General features: G+C 37.6%; 1 protein-coding gene across 2 annotated transcripts in view; it reads left to right on the top strand.

Annotated features, from left to right (window-relative positions):
- Positions 1–14,505, top strand: part of SPAG1 (sperm associated antigen 1) — a 61,957-nt gene that overhangs the window by 20,944 nt on the left and 26,508 nt on the right. For both annotated transcript variants that reach the window (XM_072734171.1, XM_072734170.1), the window contains exons 9-10: positions 447–553; positions 5,714–5,873. In XM_072734171.1, coding sequence (XP_072590272.1) covers positions 447–553; positions 5,714–5,873 — 267 coding nt within the window. The remainder of the gene's footprint in view (positions 1–446; positions 554–5,713; positions 5,874–14,505) is intronic.

The raw sequence follows: 14,505 nt of genomic DNA, 5'->3' as shown, positions 1-14,505 counted from the left end.
TTTTAGAGATTGCTATAAAGGCTTCATTAATGGCTTGTATTCTGAGCTATCTGCTGATCAGCAATATACTAAATTTGAGGAAAGGATTTTCTCAATTTTTATCAAGTGGCAAAGTACTGCTAACGATGATTATTAGGAGGAAAGTGTTCACGTTCCATGAAAAGCTTCCCGGAACTGCAGTGCCGCCTGGCATCGGCAGGTCTGGAGTCGGCAAGCACTCGGAGCGGGCAGGGCCTGGGGCTGCGCTGGGCCTGGTGCCTGAGGCAGCCTCTTCTGTTTATCCCACCACCATCTTCTGGACATGTATGCACAACAATATGAAAATGGGTGTAAGCTTTGCACGATTGCAGGCGAAATGATTCTATTTGTATTCTTCCCCTTGAAAAATAAGTTCTAACCATGATAACCATATGTTAAAAAATTAACCTTTGGAGGTGAATTTTCAGCTCTTCTTCGCCGTGCCACTACCTATAAACATCAAAACAAGCTTCAGGAGGCTCTAGAAGATTTGAATAAAGTACTGAATGTTGAACCTGATAATGAATTGGCCAAAGTAAGTACAGAAGGGATTCCTCACCTGATTCTATTAGTTATTATTTCTGTATTTATGTTAAAATGACTTCGGTCTTGATAGATGATCGATATTGAGAATTAGTTCCCAGCTTTAAAACTAGATATATCACAAAAGAAAAAAAAAACACAACTAGGTATATCCCTCATGCCCTAAATTGTTAATATCAGTTCAAAGTGGAAGAAAGCAGGCTCTTAAACTATATAAAACTGTAAGCCTACTTCTGAAGGGCAGACATTTTATTTAGACACAGAACGTTGTTTATAAGGTGTCTGTGTGTTGATCCAGTACATTTATATATTGTAATATGATCAGCACCTTAGCTTTATCTAACACCTGTCAGTCACATCACATAATTATTTCTTTATCTATGGGTAAGAGCAATTAAGATTTAGTTTCTTAGCAACTTTGAAGTTTAGAACACAGTATTGCTGACTATAATCTCTACTCTGTGCCTTAGCTCCCCAGGACTTATTTATCTACTAATTGCAAATTTGTGCCTTTAAGCAACGTCTCCCCAGTGCCCATACCTCCCTAGCTCTTGGTAATAACCATTCCTTCTGTTTTTATGAGTTTGGCTTTTTTGGATTTCACATACAAGTGATATATCACACAACAAGGATGTTTGATTTTTCTCTTTCCTGTAGTGTTGTAGGCAATGCTTTTCTCTGTGCCGATCTCAATTTATTATGCAGAGTGTTATAGAAGTTTCCTAGGTAGGATTAAGCACGCGTTCCGTGGCCTTAGAAGAGTGCATTGTAAGCATTAGCACCACTGACTGTTCGCTGCCTGACTGAGCAGACTGGCTCACATATGCACTCTGGGGGCTGTTTTGAGGCCTAAAGAATAGAGGTAAATGTTGAGAACTGTCAAGAGTCTGAGGTTTTACCCTACTTGCAGATTAACGAGGTGGCCTAGCAGAAGAGATGAGGCTCCTGGGTCAGACACAGAGGACTCTGTTATTCACACAACAGCAAACTATGAACTTCAAGTTTGCGTCAGCTCCCTGGGCCCCCAAGTCCCATGGGGATGGTGCAGAGTGGCCCACATAGAGCTGCACACTCATTGGGTTTGTATCACAGCCGAAGAATCCCAAATTTAGGAAAGTGCTGTCTTTTATAACTTGATACAAGTAAACCTGTCCAAAATTCTGTTCAGGAGGGAACCATCTTTATTTTACTAGAGAGCAAACGTACTCTCTTCTCCGAAGAGAAATACTCTGTTTTCCAAGACTTCTCAGTAACAGACATCCTGAAAGAGATAGTCCAGAACAAATGTTATTTATGTCTCTGCTCACAACATAGAAATGTGAGAAACCCATGGAGAACCATCGTCCAGCAGTAAGTTGTCACTGTTTCCACACGCATCTGTCAGGTTATCTGTCTCACTCTCTCACAGTGGCAGCCGGTGTCCCTAGTGTATTTGTTAATTTAGCATTTCAGTGGATTAGGTTTAGGGCCCCCCTGAAGAACACATCTTTTTCCCATAGTACTTTCATTTTGTAGTGGTATATTTTTTGAAAAGTTAGCATGACAATGTTATTTTTTTTTTAATTTTTATTTATTTATGATAGTTAGAGAGAGAGAGAGAGGCAGAGACACAGGCAGAGGGAGAAGCAGGCTCCATGCACCAGGAGCCCGACGTGGGATTCGAACCCGGGTCTTCAGGATTGCGCCCTGGGCCAAAGGCAGGCGCCAAACTGCTGTGCCACCCAGGGATCCCGCATGACAATGTTCTAAAAAAATATTTAAAACAATGTCACTACCCAATGCGATTTCATGTTTACATATTAACTTTCAGGACTTAACCATTTATATCTTAACCACATGCAAAGATTAACTCAAAATGAGTATCTCAGTGTAAAACCTGGACTATAAGAGTTCTAGAAGAAAATATAGGATAAAATATTATGGCCTTGGATTAGACAAATATTCATTAGGTATGATACTATATAATGGCACAATCCACAAAAGAAAAAGTTGGTAAATTGGACTTCATCGAAATTTAAAAGTTTTGCTCTTTGAAAGACACTATAAGAAGAAAAAAAGACAAGTCACAGACTGGAAAGAAATACTTGCAAATTGTGTATCCAATAAAGAACTTACATCATGAATGTATACATAGTCCCCAACTTATAATAGCTTTACTTATGATTTTTTGACTTTATGATGGTGCAAAAGTGGTACATATTCAGTAGAAACTGCACTTTGAATTTTCATTTTTTTCCAGGCTAGCAATATGCTGGGCAGGGGTAGTAAGCCACAGATCCCAGTCAGCCATGTAATCACAGGAGGAAACTAATACACTCAAAACCATTCTGTGTCCATGCAACCATTGTGTTTTTTACTTTCAGTATAGTATTCAATAAATTACATGAGATATTTAACACTAAATTATAGAATAGGCTTTGTATTAGAGGATTTTGCCCAACCATAGGCTAGTATAAGTGTTCTGAGCACAATTAAGGTAGGCTAGGCTAAGCTATGATGTTTGGTAGGTTAGGTGTTATAAATGGATTTTCTTTTTAAAAAATTTTTAATATTTTGTATTAAGGAACTTTAAATTTTATTTAAATTCAATTAATTATCATATAATGTATACTGGTTTCAGAAGTAGAGGTCAGTAGAGGTCAGTGATTCATCAGTCTTATATAATTCCCAGTGCTCAGTACATCACATGCCCTCCTTAATGTTCATCACCTATTTATCCCTATCGCCTACCCACGTCCCCTCCAGCAATCCTCAGTTTGTTTCCTATAATTGAGTCTTTTACAGTTTGTCTACCTTTCTGATTTCGTCACGTTTTATTTTTCTCTTTTCCCCATGATCCTGTTTTGTTTCTTAAATTCCACATATGAGTGAGATCATATGATAATTGTCTTTCTCTGAATTATTTCACGTAGCATAACATCCTGTAGTTCCTTCCACATCATTGCAAATGGCAAGATTTCTTTCTTTCTTTCTTTTTTTTTTTTTGGATGGCTGAATAGTGGTCCATTGTACATATATACCACTTCTTTATTTCTTTATTCATTCATCTGTTGATGGACATCTGGGCTCTTTCCATAACTTGGCTAATATGGACATTGCTGCTATAAACATCGGGGTGCAGATGCCCCTTCAGATCACTACATTTGTATCTTTAGGGTAAATAACCAGTAGTGTAGTGGGTTGTACAGTAGCTCTATTTTCAACTTTTTGAGGAACCTCCACACTGTCTTCCAGAGTGGCTGCACCAGTTCGCATTCCTACCAACAGTTTAAGAGAGTTCCTCTTTCTCCACATCCTCGCCAACATTTGTTGTTTCCTGTCTTGTTAATTTTAGCCATTCTGACTGGTGTGAGGTAGTATCTCATTGTGGTTTTGATTTATATTTCCCTGATGGCGAGTAATGTTGAGCATTTTTTCATGTGTCTATTGCCCATTTGTATATCTTCTTTGGAGAAATGTCTGTTCATATCTTCTGCCCATTTCTTGATTGGACTATGTGTTCTTTGGGTGTTCAGTTTGATAAATTCTTTATAGATTTTGGATACCAGCCCTTTATCTGATGTATTATTTGCAGATATTTTCTCCCATTCCTGTAGGTTGCCTTTTGCTTTTGTCGACTGTTTCCTTTGCTGTGCAAAAGCTTTTTACCTTGAGGAAGTCCCAATAGTTCATCCTTGCCTTTGTTTTCCTTGCCTTTGGAGACATGTCTAGCAAGAAGTTGCTGTGGCTGAGATCAGCGAGGTTTCTGCCTGTGTTCTCCTCTAGGATTTTGATGGATTCCTGTCTCATATTTAGGAGGTCTTTCATCCATTTTGAGTCTTGTAAATGCGTTTTCAACTTACAACGGGGTTATGGGGTTATCAACACATAACCCCATTGTAAGTTGAGGAAGATCTGTAGGAACTGCAAAGAACTCTCAAAACTCAATAATAAGAAAACAAACAGGCAAATAAAAAGATAAGCAAAATATTTGACTGCCAGACTCTTCACCAAAAGAGATATGTGAATGGAAAACAAGCATATGAAGAGATGCTCAAGATCATTAGTCACTAGAGAAATGTAAATTAAAATCACAAGAGATACCATTGCAAACTTGTTAAAATAACCCAAATTACAAAGAGTGACCATACCAAGCAAGTGTTGGTGGGGATATGGAGGATCTGACAGTATTAGGAATATAAAACGATACTACCACTTGGAAAACAGGTTAGCAGTTGCTTAAGAAGTTAAACATAAAATCATGCACCTACCATATGATCTAACCATTCCAATCATACTTATTTACCCAAGAAAAATGCAAGTATATATCAATACAAAGATTTATTCAAAAATATTCATAATGGCTTTGTTATCACCAAAATTAAAAACAACCTAAAATGTCCTTCAGTAAGTGAATGGATAAACATATTGTGTTGTGTCTATACTATACAATACTGCTCAGCAGTAAAAAGAAATGAACTGATAGAAATGCACAATGTGGATAAATTTCAAAATAATTATGCTGAGAAATAAGACAGACAAAACAAGAGTACATAGGATGATTCTATTTATATAAAATCCTAGAACATGCAAACTAACCTATCATGAGGGAAAGAACAGCAGTTGCAGGGAGAGGCAAATGGGAGATATTACAAAGAAATGGGAAGAAACTTCTGGGAATGATGAATATTATGTCAAAACCTATCAATATGTGCATTTTAAGCACGTGATTTTGTCAGCTATGCCTCCATAAGCTGTTAAAAATGGGCATGGGGCAAAGGGAAATGTTTCTATATATATATATATTTTTTTTTTCATTCTAGTTGGCATAAAACAGAATTTTCAACATTAAAAACATGTCATGATTTTATTTGTATAAAACTATCTGTACATATGTGTAAAAACATATCTAAGAATGTCATCAGTGTGGCAGGATTTAAGATGATTTTTTTTCATGCTCATTAATGCTTTCAGTTTTTGACGACAGACATGTATGATTATAATCAGACAAAGCAATGAAGTTGTTTGAAAAAAGGAAAAAAAAGTCACCATAAAAAGTGTTGTCCTATGTATCTTTATTCACTTTTTAATATCTTCATACTCCTACCTGATAGAATGGTTATATTTTTAATTAAAGGAAAACATTTTCTTTAACATGGTGTTTATGTTGCAGAAGACCTTGTTGGAGGTTGAGAGAGATATGAAAAATTCTGAACCTGCATCTAAGACTCAAACCAAAGGGACGAGGATGGTTATCCAGGAAGTAGAAAATTCAGAGGATGAAGGTGGAAAGGACAGTGGAAGAACACACAAAGACGGCAGTGGAGTTAAGAGTAAGTCATCTCTTCTCTTTTGGTTCTTCAAAAACATCCCTTTTTATATGATGAGCTGGCTCAAATTTTCTAGTACTACCAGAATTCTTAGTCTATCAAACTTTTTCTAGCTTCACCATATAAAGTCACAAGCAAGTTTTTGTTTGTTTGTTTAGAGAGGGGAAGAGGCAGGGGGAAGGGTAAAAGGAGAGGGAAAGAGAATCAGGACCATCCTGGAGCCCTACATGGGGCTTGATATCATTGGGTCATGGGGTTATGACCTCAGGGTCATGAGATCCGCTGGAATCAAGAGTCAGATGCTTAACCCACTGAGCCACCCAGGTGCTCCGAGTTTTTTCTTTTCTTTTCTTTTTTTTTAAAGATTTAATTTATTTATTCATGAGAGACACACACACACACAGAGAAAGGCAGAGACACAGACAGAGGGAGAAGCAGGCTCCTTGCAGGGAGCCTGATGTGGGACTCTATCCAGGGACTGGGATTACGCCCTGAGCCAAAGGCAGATGCCCAACTGCTGAGCCACCCAGGCATCCCACTTCGTGTTTTCTTAATAGAGTCTTCCAAACCCATTTTTCTTTTTTAACTTGGCACCTTTCTCTCATGTTCAATTCCTGATTATCGTGGTATATTGACATAATTGATAATTTGCAAGTTAACCTTAAATCCCTCTCCTAGATGATTGTTCTGTATATATCTGCTTGGTTGTAAACCAAACTTGTTGCCTTCCCTGGGGGTATAGGACAAAAATGAATGAATGCATTACTGGGAAATTGCTGTATGAGCCCCTCAAAAAATATTTTTAAATATGGAAAAGAAATAGGTATAATTTTACTTCTGGTATAATTTTTTTAAAAGAATCTAGACTAGATAAAACTTCATCTTTATAATATAAAACGATGACAGTTATGTCACCTTTAAGGGGGAAAGATGCGCTACTCCCTGAAGAAGTGGAGGGATGAATTTACCTCTTTCCTGAGAGCCCCTGAACAACCAAAGGGAAAGTAACAGTTTTGAAAATCATTCATAGGCAAAAATCAACTTGTAAGTAATAAAACAGAATAGTTTAATTTTGAGAGAAAAATAGAAAATGTTCAGTTCATTCAACTTAAAAAAATGAAGGGTTTTTTGTTAGTGCCAAATATAACATAAAATCCACATCTTGACAAAATATCAGTAAAATCAGGGTAAAGACAAAAGGACAGAAAAGAAGGGAGGAAGAGAGAAAAAGAGAGTAAGAGCACTAAAGAGATGGTAAAGGAAGACAGGGCATCAAAAGAACAAAAAAGGAAGTTAAAGTGATTCGTTTTTCAAGGATTGAGACTCACCTTTCAGCCAGATTTTACATAAATTCTGGCAGCAAATGTTATTCTAAGGGATTATGTTTATCTTAAGGTATCAAGCCAAATGTCTTAAAATTAAAGGAAATCATTGGTGCAGCCCGGGTGTCTCAGTGGTTTAGCGCCACCTTCAACCCAGTGTGTGATCCCGCAGTCCCGGAATCGAGTCCCACCTCGGGCTCCCTGCATGGAGCCTGCTTTTCCCTCTGCCTGTGTCTGCCTCTTGCTTTCTGTATCTCTCATTAATAAATGAATAAAATCTTCAAAAAAAAAAAAAGAAAGAAAATCATTGAAAATCTTAACTGAAAAAAAAAAAAAGAAAATCTTAACTGAACAAAATACGGTATAAACTAGATCAGTTGGTCCTGTTTGTAAACTATTATTTAAAAATTTACATGGTAAAAGTGGACTTTTTTGGTATGTGGTTCTATCAAGCATGTGTAAAATCATGTGATAGGATACAGAGCAATTTCATTACACCAAAGACTCCTTGCTCTTCTTTTGGCCAAATGCTTCTATCACTTCAAACCTTGGTAACCATTTGTCACAAATTCTTCAAATTTTGGGGGTTTGGGGTGGCAACACAGTTTTTCCTCTCCCACAGGAATTGTTGACAATTGTTAGATCACTTAGTATTGTCCCACAAGTCCTTGAGGCTTTCTTCTTTTTTTCTCATTCTTTCTGAAATAACAGAAGGTTGAAAATTTTCTATTGATCTATATTCAAGTTCACTGATTTTTTTCATTCTCTGATGCCAAATCTACTGTTTTTCCATTTGGTACCTTTCTTTTTCTTTTTCTTTTTTTTTTTTTTTTCAAATCTTCAACTTCTATGCAAAGTTTTTAAATCTTTCTATCCATTTCAGTAGTGTTTGCCTTTCTTTCTTGGAGCATGGTTATAACAGTCACTTAAAGTCTTTGAGAATTCACCTCTGTGTTACCTGAGGTTTGGTATTGATTATCTTTTCCCTTGCCAGATGTTAAGATTTTCTTTCTTCCTTGTTTTGTACTGTATACTAGCAACTTCAAATATTACGGTATGCGATTTTCAGTCCAATTTAAATCTTCTGGAGAATATTTTTTCAGCAGTTCATCACTTGGTTAGGTTTGGGTAGCAGTTTTCCTACGTGACTTCTGTGCACTATGGTTCTAAAGTCAGTTCAGTTTCAAAACCTTTGCAATGCCCCTTGCATCTGTCCTACCTGTATACCACTCTGTTGCTACCCAGGGTCTGGGCAGTGGTCTTCCTCTGGTTCACTTCTCAAAACTTGAAGTATGATGCTTAAGGTCACTTTATGGATATGGGTCACCTGGAAGCTTAGCCCAGTTCATGTACAATTGTTTTCTTTTCTGTGATTCTTCCCTACTCTTTGTGGCACCCCAAGGTTTTACTTCCTATTCGTCTACCTAGAAAGCCAGGCTTTTAATTTCCCCTTTCTGTTGCACACTTCCCATGATCCTGTGCCTCCAGGACTGAGCAGCAAGAGGACAGAGAAGAACAGCAATGGGGACACTGTGGGGACTCCACAGTTTCTCAGGAGAGAGAAAAAGAATTCCTTTCCCTCTGAATTTTATGTACTTATTTGGCTGCTGCCGCCACTGCAGCTGTTGTAGGATAGCTTGGGACTGGCATTGGATGGAAAGGAAAAACAAAACAAAAAAGAAACCAGGATCTCTCTCCAATAGGTATCTGCTGTCTTGTTGCTTTAGATAAATAATAGAGGGCTTCTCCTGAAGCTGTTTCTATCCATACCCAGCACACCAGCTCTGGGTTTTGGACAGCCTTTGAACCAGGTTAAGAGATGACAGAGGAAAGAAAAATGAGAAACCCACTGGTGGTCTGGTGGTATTTCAGGTTCTCGATCCTTTTTGCAGCTGGCCTACTGCCATTTCCTTTTTGGTGTCCTCATTTGGCTGCTCCATCAATTCTATTTCAGGTTTTTAGTTATATTTAGTGGGAGAGATGAGTGGAATGTGTTTATTCCATCTTGACAGAGCTGCCCTCCTCATTACTATTTTTTTGAAGGATTAGCACATTCGAAGAACTATGAAAATTGCTTTACATAGATTAACCCTCAAGGAAACTATAACCCACACTTTTATAGATTAGGCAGTGGAAGCCTAGAAAGGTTGTTATATTTGTATGGGCTGTAAATCACATGGCTAGGATATGGCCCTAGACCTGTGTGACTCCAAATTCTGTCTCATCAAAGTGGTTACTGGATGCCAACTAGGAAAGTATAGGTTCTATAAAATCCAAACTGATCATCCCTAGGCTATATTGTCAAAGAAACAGACATAATTTGGTATTTATCTTCTTTGTGCTCATGGATATTGTACCAACTCTTACCTGGAGCTGAACATATGTTGAGGAGCAAGTGAGTTAAAGACTAATGTGATAATTTTTTATTAAAAAATAACATAGGAACTGAATAGACATTCATCTGAAGAACACATTCACATGGCCATTGGGCATAGGAAAAAGGTGCTCAATCAACATCATTAACCATCAAGAAAATGCAAATAAAAAAAACCACTAAGATATTGCCTCAGATGTGTTTGAATGGCCACCAAAGAGACAAGAGCTAACAAGTGTTGGCGAGGATGTAGAGAAAAGGGAACCCCGTGCACAATTGGTGGGAATGGAAACTGATGCAGCCATTATAAATAATATAGAGGTTTCTCAAAAGATTAAAGTAGAACTACCATATGGTCCAGTCATCCCATTTCTTGTATGTCCAAAAGAAATGAAACCACTATCTTGAGATATTGGCACCCCATGTTCATTGCAGCATTCTCAATAGCCAAGGCATGGTAATGTCACAGGCTTTTTTCCTTTGGTGTCCATGGTTCTTGGCCATACTACTCAAAGAATGAAGGGTAGACCAGACAGTGGTGGGCAGTGAAGCAAGGCTTATTGAGTGGCTAGTACAAAGGTTCCCAAAGAAGGAGAGGACCTCAAAAGGAGTTTCTAAGTCTAGAGGCTTTTATGGGCTTGTTGTTTTAATCATTAACCCTCCCTAAGTCTGTCATCCAATTAGGTTTTTGTCATCTATCAGGTAGGAAAGGGTAGAGGGCCTCTTCCAGGGTGGTGTAAAATCCTGTTAAGGGTGGTTTCCTCTTAGGGCAGGGCCCCTTGTCCCTACCTGGCTTTCTTCCACCTATCCTTCATCAGTAACAATGTCCTTCAGCAGATAAATGGATAAAGAAAATGTGAGACACACTCACATACACTAGAACATTAGGCTACAAGAAGAAGATCTGCCATTTGCAAAAACATATGTGGACCAATTGGACATTATCCTAAGTGAAAGGAGTCAGAGAAAGACAAATACTGTATGATCTCACTTATGAGTAGAATCTAGGAAAAACCCTAACCTGTAGAAATAGAGAGTAGAACAGTGGTTGCCAGAGTAAGGGTTTTGGGGATTAGTTGGTCAAAGAGTACAATCTTCCACTTATGAATAAGTTTTGGGGAGGTAATGTACAGCATGGTGGCTACAGTTAATATATGATAATACTTGAAAGATGCTAAAAAAAAAAAAAAGATCTTAAATGTTATTAAAAAAAAAAAAAGGTTAGTGAGGTGATCGATGTGTTAATTAACCTTACTGTGGTAATCATTTTGCAATATATAAAATCATATCGTACACTTTAAATGTACAGAATACTATATGTCAATTATATCTCAATAAAGCTGGAGGGGGAAAGATACTAAAAAGGCCCTCCTCTCACATAGAGATAAACAGGAAAGGGCTAGAAATGTGAGTCAGGATTGTTGTGTAATGTCATTTAGTAGATTGATGTTTCTCTCCAAGTTAGGTAGCTATCCCTAACATCAGAACCACAGAGAAACAATATTCTGATTCAGATCTCCAAGCAGCCAGAGCTTTAAGAGAACCATTTCTCTTTTTTTTCTTAATTTCTTTTATTTGGAGGGTGGGGCTTGTGGGGGGGGGGGGATAGGATGGGGGAGGGGCAGAGGAAGAGAGAGAGAATCTTAAGCAAGCTCCACCACATTGCAGAGCCTGACACAGGGCTCCATCTCCAAACCCTGAGATCATGGCCTGAGCTAAATCAAGAGTCGATGCTCAAGGAATTGAGCCACCCAGGCGCCCCTAAGAGAACCATTTCTGATCTTGTCATTTGTGCCCCTTGATAATTATTTTGTAGATTAGGGAATACATAAAAATATGTGAGATTCAGAAAGCAAAATTGTCTTGATAGGAATATAAATCTTAAGACCAGTTAATTCCCTTTTATCAGGAAAGCAAATCAAGATTAGGTGGAATCAAGGCCTGAAGCCCAGAAGTAGTCCTTTTAAGATGAAATAAAGTCAATAGGACTATCTTATGCTCAGCTCTACTAAGTTCCACTGTTAGAGGACATGTAAAAAAGAGGTCCTGGAGCCTTGGCAAGGCAGGAGAAATCCAAGTTACTTTTAGGAAATAACAATGTCCAGAGGAAGATTATCAGGATGGAATCCTTGCATGTGTTTCCCCACCCCACCACATTCTAAGAAAGAATTCTTAGTCATTATGGGGTATGATGCAGGGAGCCCTGAAGACTATGGGAAAATGCAGCTTTTAATGTTGTGTAACCTCAGCTGATAATGCTGCTCCCCAGTAAGTGCCATTCGGGTTGGCCAGGCGCACTTCATCCTGACTGAGGTATAACATTAGCCAGTGGATTTAATTTAGTAGCTGACAATTATTGATCACCTATTCTATATCAGGTACTGAGACAAGACAATTGACAGTTGCCCTTCTAAGGACTAGTATGAAGAAATACCTATTTGCCAGGCTGATTAGATCTGAGGACTTGAGTTCTTGAGCTTTCTTGGGAACACCCATCTATTTGTTTTTCTTTCTTCACTGAGAGCATTTAGATGTGACCATCATCATACAACTAGCTGTCAGAGACTTTGGTATTAATTTTATCTTCCTACAGAGTCTGTAGGAAGTAATCGGAGGAAAGTAAGCGTCTAGCCTCACTTGTAGTGCTGTTGCTTATTCCCCACTTAAAAATGAAATATAATGGGCAGCTCCCGTGGCCCAGAGGTTTAGCGCCGCCTTCAGCCCAGTGCGTGATCCTGCAGTCCCGGGATAGAGTCCTACCTTGGGCTCCCTGCCTGGAGCCTGCTTCTCCCTCTGCCTGTGTCTTTCTCTCACTCTCAGTCTCTCTGTGTCTCTCATAAATAAATAAATAAAATCTCAAAAAAAAAAAAAAAAAAAAAAAAAGAAATCTAAGAAAATTAAATAGTAACTCAAAACAAGAATAAAATGCACTTATTTCTCTTGTCCTAGAATTGGTGGGATCAGGAAGGTGGAACAGTAGGGATTTCAAGGAGTTAAAACAATAGATAAAATCATGAAAAGAAGACTGAATGATGTTGACTGTGTAAAAGTGAAAAACCTGTATCAGTTAGATGCTATCAAAAAAATAAAGGTAAATGACAAACTAGGAAAAATGGCAAGGGGTTGATAACGTCTTAATATGAAGAGCTTTTACAAAACAGTAAGAAAATGTTGAAAGAGCCCAGTACCAAATGAACAATAAATCGCTAATGAAGAAATCAGATGATCAACAAATTTTGTATGGCTAACAAAAAAAGAAAATTAAAGATAGATTCTTTTTCTCTCCCATCAGATTGGCCAAGATGGGGATAAAAAGGGGAAAAAAAGTATTCTTTGTTGTCAAGGGTAAAATGAAATAAGCATTTTTTTTTTGAGATATCCATATATCATAAAATTCATCCTTTTCAAATTCAGGGGATTTTAATATATTCACAAGGTTGTACAACCATCACCACTGTCTAATCCTGGAACATTTCTATCATCACAAAAAGAAACCTCATGCCCATTAAAAGTCACTCCTATCTCCCTCTCGTGGCAACCATTAATCTGCTTTCTATGTCTATAGATTTGCCTGTGCTGAGTATCTCCTATAAATGCAGTCATACAGTATGTGGCCTTTTGTGTCTGGCTCCTTTCACTTAGTGTAATATTTTCAAGGTTTATCCATGTTGCAGCACGTATCAGCACTTTATTCCTTTGTATGGACAAATAATATTCCATTGCATGGATCATACCACGCATACTCTCTATCCATCTGTTGATGGACATTTGGCTTATTTCCACTTTTTTGGCTCTTATGAATGGTGTGGCTATGAAATTCATGTACAAGCTCTGTGTATGTACATATGTTTTTAACTTTATTGGGTATATAACTAGGAGGAGAATGCTGGATTATATGATAACTCTGTGTTTAACTTTGTGTGTGTGTGTGTGTGTGTGTGTGTGTGTTTAACTTCTTGAGGAACTGCCAGACTATTTTCCAAAGTGGCTACACAATTTTATAGCTTTTTTTTTTCAGCATGTAAAAATCCAACACCTATTTGTTAGACTATTCTTTCCCCGTTGAATTGACTGGACATCCTTGTCAAGAATCAACTGGCCATGGATACATGGGTTTATAGACTCTTGGTTCTATTCTATTGGTCTAAATTACTCTTCTGTCGTATCACACCGTTTTGATTACTAAAGCTTTCAGTAAGTCTTGAAATCAGTAGTGTAAGTCCTTTGATTTTGTTCTTTTCTGAGATTGTTTTGACTATCCTGGACCCCTTGAAATTCTGTATGGATTTGAGGATCGGCTTTTCCATTTCTGCAAAACAGGCTGTAGAATTCAGATAGCGATTATGTCAGATCAGTAGATCACTTTGGGTATTTTAAGTCTTCCTACCTATGATCAAGAGATCTTTCCTTGGTTTTCTCCCAGTAATGATTTGTAGTTTTTGGTATACAAGTCTCTCACCTCCTTGGTTAAATGTATTCCTAAATATTTTACTTGCTTGGATGCTATCTTATATGGAATTGTTTTTGTAATTTTCAGATTGTTCATTACTAGTGTATCTTGCACCCTGAAACTGCTGAATTTGCTTTTTAGCCCTGGCAGTAGTAATGTGTGTGTATGTATTCTTTAGGTATAAACCCTCCAAATATATACATATACTTATATATACATAATATATAAATTATGTCAGTTGTTAATAAATAGTTTTACTTTTCCTTTCCAATATGGATGCTTATTGTATTTTTTCTTGCCTAATGGATCAGGCTACAACTTCCAGTACAATGTTGAGTAGCTGTGGTGAAGACAGCATCCTTATCTTGTTCCTGATCTTCAGGGGAAAGTTTTCAGGGTTTCACTATTGAGTATGATGTTGACTGAGTTTTTCATAAATATACTTTATTATGTTGAGAAATTTCACTTCTGTTCCTAGTTTTCTCTTTT

Source organism: Vulpes vulpes, chromosome 13 (genome assembly GCF_048418805.1).
Source record: "Vulpes vulpes isolate BD-2025 chromosome 13, VulVul3, whole genome shotgun sequence".
Classification (NCBI taxonomy): Eukaryota; Metazoa; Chordata; class Mammalia; order Carnivora; family Canidae; genus Vulpes; species Vulpes vulpes.
Note: the sequence above shows the minus strand (reverse complement) of the source record. Positions and strands in the feature narration are given on the sequence as shown.